Source organism: Triplophysa dalaica, chromosome 4, assembly GCF_015846415.1.
Source record: "Triplophysa dalaica isolate WHDGS20190420 chromosome 4, ASM1584641v1, whole genome shotgun sequence".
NCBI lineage: Eukaryota > Metazoa > Chordata > Actinopteri > Cypriniformes > Nemacheilidae > Triplophysa > Triplophysa dalaica.
Genome location: NC_079545.1, coordinates 25,079,641 through 25,086,100, shown reverse-complemented (window position 1 = coordinate 25,086,100; position 6,460 = coordinate 25,079,641). Strand labels below are relative to the sequence as shown.

General features: G+C 37.2%; 1 protein-coding gene across 2 annotated transcripts; it reads right to left on the bottom strand.

The window, feature by feature from the left end:
* Positions 1–381: 381 nt before the first annotated feature.
* Positions 382–5,415, bottom strand: isl1a (ISL LIM homeobox 1a). 2 transcript variants are annotated; one of them, XM_056746604.1, is made up of 6 exons: positions 5,200–5,415; positions 4,501–4,690; positions 3,563–3,822; positions 1,950–2,236; positions 1,548–1,715; positions 382–1,385 (listed from the first exon to the last, which is right to left on the bottom strand). In XM_056746604.1, exons 1-6 carry the CDS (start codon positions 5,225–5,227, stop codon positions 1,269–1,271), a joined length of 1,050 nt encoding a protein of 349 aa, XP_056602582.1. In that variant the 5' UTR covers positions 5,228–5,415; the 3' UTR covers positions 382–1,268. The 2 variants fall into 2 exon arrangements, with proteins under 2 accessions (XP_056602582.1, XP_056602583.1); XM_056746605.1 differs by having other exon boundaries at positions 1,950–2,233.
* Between the last annotated feature and the right edge of the window lie 1,045 nt (positions 5,416–6,460).

The window sequence follows — 6,460 nt, the reverse complement described above, 5'->3', positions numbered from 1 at the left end:
TCAGTACTGAAATACACAACAAACTAAGAGTAAAGTTTAAATCGATATTTTGTTGTATGAAAAGTTATGGTATTGTGCTTGCAGTGGTGTTATTTCCACGTTATTTGATCAAATTGTGATTGTATTTTTCTTATCTTACCCTTAATGGTGATACGATAATAGCTACATAAAAGTGTGATGTGAAAAAAAGTGTAGGTTATCAAGGATTCATTTTTTAAAACCTTCTCGTGTCCCGCCGTTTAGTTACAGTACACGTCAGATTTTATTGATCAAAATTTCCTAAAGATAACTCTACATATGACGTTGTTCGTCGACATCATTCTTCGGCAAAACGACAGGACACACATGTTGTGAGATTTTTCGGAGTCGACAATATTATTTTCCTCTTTTTTACTTCAGCAAGTAAAAGTTCACAAAAGTGGCATGTCTCGACAATAAATAATAAAATATTTTGTGGTACAGGAACAAAAAGAAGCCTCCAGAGCTAATCAGTCATATTAACTTAAACCTATACACATCTTTGGGAAAGAAAACGTTCTTGGACGGACACGAACACATGAAATTCCCACACAGCTTGTGGCAAAAGAGAGGTATACCTTGTTGCAATGCTTTAGTACTTGGACTTGAAAAGAGACCATATAACAAAACTCTCTAATCGCAGTTGACCCAGGTGCCCATAACCTCTTTAAAACGTCTTATTTGTGAACTATAGTCCATTTTATCTATTTAATAGAAACAGAATAAACAGTCATGGGTTCTTTATAGGCTACTCACGTTGCGCACAAAAGTAGGTATATGAATGTATATTAGACTACGTTCATTTGCGTCTTAAATCCGTAGAGGTCCTTTGATTTGTCATAAAAAGTGGGAAAAGATACGAATGGGTTTTTGGCAAAAGTGTAGGTCCACTCGGCCGCGGAGCACTGCAATGGTCATGTGGATGCGTGCACCGTCTGTGTCCACTTTCGCTGAAGTTTGCAACTTCTCATCAACGACAATGTACTTCTGAAGGGTCTTTTCGCGACACTCGTTGGACTTGCTCGGTACAGCTGAGTGTGTTTAAATCCCACGATTGTCATCACAGTGTATAAATACAACCAAAGGTTGTTTCGATATAGAGGCCTCGTGCAGTTGTAGGATGGGTTTTATTCAGGCGTGGCCCTACATGAAACAGGGATGGAAGAAACTTCACGATCGACCCCCTCTCTGAGATTGGTTTCCCGACGCATTCTTTCCTAAACTTCTGGTGCAGGAGATAATCCGTTCGCCTAGGCCTCTATTGGACTCGCTACCATACTGTTCGGTGTATCTGGCAGTTGCGAGGACATCGAGGCGACCTCGCTTCCTGTGGAGTTTGAGCCAGGACCTCCTTCAGAAAAATTCACCTAAAACACAAAAAAATGTGTTGTCATTATTATTGTTGCAATTATTATTAGTCGTAGTAACATTGTTATTATTATTAATAATGATTATATTAGTTGTTGTGTTGATGCTGGTGGCATTGTGGTGGTTGTAACCTATCGTTACGCACAGTTTTGCGCACTCACCAGTTGCTGGAAAGCAGGCTGGTCGATGTCACTCTGCAGTGCGAAGTCACTCAGGACTTTCCAAGGCGGTTGGTAACTCTGCACCTCCACTTGGTTTGCCTGCAAACCACCGTCATGTCTCTCTGGACTGGTTGCCACCATTGGAGTTCCTGTCATCCCCTGGATGTTCTGTAGATGGCCACGAATTTATTGGTTGTCAATAAACGGATATTAATTCCATAATAATATATTATTTTATTTTATTCAAACGAAAATGCCAAATGTACACTAAATATTATTGTACAGAGTTGTGTAAGTCTATGCGTGAGCGCGTAAAGTCTAAGATTGGTTTGTTAAAAAGAAGTTGACTTCATTTTTAACAAATTGTTTTTGTTTCATTGACCAAACAAACGCCAGCCTTACCGTTTTGTCGTTGGGTTGCTGCTGCTGAAGTTGTTTCATTAGTATACTCCGCTTTTTGTCCTTGCAGCGCTTGTTTTGAAACCAAACCCTGATGACTCTCGGGCTGAGACCCGTCATTTCAACGAGCTGCTCTTTCATAAGAGCATCGGGTCGAGGGTTGGCATTGTAACAAGTCCTCAATGTATGGAGCTGTTTTTCGTTAAGGACTGTCCGGACGCGGGTTGTTTTCTCGGGTTGCTTGTGCACATGCGGTCGGAGCGCAGGCTGACGTGCCGAAATGGGCTCTGCTGCGAGATAAACGAAATAGAAAACAAATATTGTTAAATACAACAAGCGTCTGTAATAACTGAACGTTTTAAAACTAGGCTATGATAATCGATTAATGTTATATGGATATCTCAGGGCTACTGTATACGCTAAGGCCCAGATACAGTTGATATATCTTATATGGAATGATGACGACGATGATAATAATAATAGCCTTATCATAATCAAAAATATTATAATATTCATAATTTACATGAAAATAAATACAATTGTAAAACGTAATGTTTGTGTTTGGACTGAAATATTTTTTTAACGCAAAGGTTTTATATATCTCTTTATAAGTATTTACTATGCTTCTTATTTGCCCGAGGTTTAGAAAAAAAGGCTAAAAATGTATCCTTTATACAATTTGTAAAAATCTGTTCATCCCCGTACGTAATTAATAATTTAATAAACTTAACATGCAGCCACTGGAGCAATACTTTCTAGTCATTATGTTCCAGCTTGATGCAGTAAATTTGGAGGGTGAGGGTGACCCGGTGCGTCACGCAGATAGGTTTACGCCGCTTAATTAAACCAATCTGTGCATACCTCTAAATTTTAAATAATCAGGTTCGTTCGGTGTACTGTCATGCAATCATTTTTAAACAGCTTGTTATTAATAAGTCTACATTAATTAACAACACATTTTGTGCTGGTCACATATCCCATATTGTCATGAAAAAACCTGCATTCCACAAAATACAGAATTAAACGACGAAGTTGAATTCATTTGATACATTACACGTGCTTTTAAGTTGATCACTCAAAACTTTTCAAGGTTTTTTAAAATGTGGAGAACGCAAAGCATGCGAATGAATATAACGCTGACATTAAATATCCGTTTAATGCTTTTACTTATGCCTAAGAAATCAGGCAAATCCTCAAACCTCAATCACATATAAACACTACAGATCACATATTTGTCTAACAATATTACAAGATTTCTTTTTTATTACAATTACATAGAAATGAATATCCTGCTTATTTCAATCAACAGGCTGACATAGCGCGGTTGCCTTAAACGGGAGAGACTGTCCATTCCATGCATGAATAGCTGAATTTAATAACAGTCAAACCAGGGAAAGAAAAAGAGTAATATTGTCGAACTAAACTTGCATTATTATTTAAGGGTGTAAATCATCCAAGTCTAAATATCAGAACAACAGTGGGCTATAACAGTGTGTTGATGACAGTTGTGGCACTGACTAATTTAAAGTCATTCCTACACAAATTTCCAAAGACAGATAATGTTCAAGTCTTCAGCAAACAGCGCTTTGTAACTTGTAGGAGAATGCTTCGCATACCTGCCATTTGTAAAGGTCTCGCCGGATGTAATGGGCTTAATGGGTCACCAGCACCCATTGTTGCCCGCTCCACTACGTCGTGGTCGGCCCTGCAGAAGAGTCCATCTTCCCGCAGAGCGAATTCATCTCCTGGGATGAGCTGCCGACTACACGCCACACATCTAAAACACTCAATATGATACACCTTCGAGCGTGCTCTCATCACAAAGTCATTCTTGCTGAAACCGATGTTGCACTTAGCACATTTAATGCCGTATAACCTGTAAATGAACAAAAAGATAGTATTATAATGTGTCACATTTTATGATATAATAAATACAATAGCAAACAAAAATTAAAACGGACACTCGATTTAATTATATATTCTGTAATGATTATAGTATTGGCAATAGAAATAAAATGTTCGAGAAAAAAACAAATCCCCAAATTTAAAACGGATTTATAATAGACAACCCACAATACAGTAAATTAAATTTTTGTTTAGAACTTTGTTTACTTTGTTATTATTATTAGGCCTACAGTAAGTTAATATTATACAACAACATAATAATTATAATGACATTAACAATAATGCAATCATAATAATAATAAGCTAATTATTATAAGTATCTCCATTATCATCATAATTTGTGGATGTTTATTTCTCACATAAAACGGTTGCATAAAACAATGTTATATTCGGGGTTGTCAATACACTATTTGAATAGTGCAATTAAAATTCGTGTTGTACATGTTACAATGGCCTATACATGAATAAAGCTCCCCAAAAAGTATGGTGTAATTGTACTGCTGACTCATTTAAGAATGGAGATTAGCATATAGGTGCTGTCTAGTAAAAAAAAGAATGACACCATAGCACGAGTGAATAATGAGAGGTTACTGTCATTCAGATCAATACACTCGAAAACTAAAACATGACCTAATTTGATCTGCATTACCTTATGTAGTCCCGTTTACAGTAAGTTTTTCCATCTCGGACAAAACACGTACAGGACTCGTCTAGATACTGATTACATTCTGCACATTTCAAACACGCCGCGTGCCACTCCAGGTCCGGGGACACCCGCAAAATATACTGGTCATGAATTTGATTCCCACAGCCGACACACAGCGAGATTAGACGCTTTTCTGAGAGCGAAAGAGAAAGCACAGAATTTAGGTTAACACTTTTTAACTGTTAAATAGAAATTTAACACTAGTCTATAGCCTACCATGTAATACCTGTTAATCTGTCAGCCTCATACTGCAGCAACATGTATAACATTTAAGACACTGTAACCTTAAAAAGGAAAAAGGGATGTTGCTAAAGTTTGAGATGTTCGGCGAAATTTGTTGGATACTTTCTTGATTATAACTAATAATAATAATAATAATGGTAATAATAATAGTTCAAGAATCAAATTATAAAGGAAACATGACTATGTTATTGTATGTCGATTATGAAATCGTTTTATAGGCTCTTTGATTTATCGTGTGGAGGAGTGGTCTTAGCCCCCTTGACCGGTTAAAACTTTTTAACTTGAAAAATCCCGAAACTAAATATTAAATTCAAACAGTGTTCGCACACAGACATTGTTCAACCAAGCTAACTAATTTTAGCAGTAAGACACACAAATAGACTTTGCAGCTTAACTTACTTTTTGGTGGATCCCCCATGTCTCCCATGTCAAGAAAGTAAGGCGGTGTTAGGTCCACTTTAAAAACGGAGAGAAGGCCCTTAGTGTCCGTGTTTTGATCAGTGAAGGTGGGAAAGTGGCCGAGGGTTCGAGGTGTTGCAGGACTTCCCGGAATCGAGATGCTTGCGATTAGAGTTAGGGGTGTGTGTTGCGCTCTCGTGCTTGGTCACTGTATTGATGGGCCACTCTTGTCCTTATCTCTCTCCCTCTCTCAAACTCCGTCGGCTTCAGCTCTTCTCTCTCTCTATTGGTCTGACGTAGGACACTCATACGTCACCTATTTGAGGAGCTGATTGGATGTGGAAAGACGACCAGCTGTTCGGAGCCTACGCCGATGAGTTGTGTTGCTTTTACTCTACTTAATTCATTCACACATTTTTTTTAAATATTTGAGCTATTGTAAAAATAAAAGGGTAAATGTCGGATATATATAGAGTTCGATATGTAATAAAATTTTCCATTGATATAGTAAAATGTTATTTGATTGACGAGAACAAGAAGACTGTGTAAGTGAGTGTGTGTTCAGACATGATATTTCAGAATTTCAATTTTAAAATGTACAATTATATTATTATAAATACCATTTTATTCTGCCTCACTATAGCTATAAAGCAACTTAAATATTAAGTAGCCTAATAAAAATTAAAGCAAGGGGTGCAGGTTGTTATGAAAAATACTTTATTTTTATCAAGTCAGAGAGCAGCTAGTTTGATCTGAATTAAATCTTTCCGTCGAGCAGATTTTCTCAGGGAAATGTGCAAATACGTATTTAGGCAGTTACTCACAGGGGTGCATAACACGATTGAAATCGATGGCACATTTCAGAGTTGTCGCTATTCAAACTCAAACGCAATTACAGCGCATAATTGCAGATAATGACCGTTTTAAACTGCGCGAGGCACGTGGTAATATAATCTTAATGTAAGGGATGGATTGGTTGAACAAACAGGCTCAACATTTCCATCGTTTACATCGAAAGTAGGCCTTTAACTGGGAAACAGAGAGAAAAATATATACACTATGCTGTGTTTTATTTAGTAAGTTAAAGTCTGTCACTTTGTTAGCCAGCTAATTAAGATTAGAAACGCATGTTAAAACTCTTTGTGTAATTTACACATCGTACCATTTTTTTGAATTAACAAAAATGTAGAACACATTTTATTGACACGGTAAGTCTCCCTACTGACAACGATGAATGCAGCACAGGAGATGTGACAGCAGG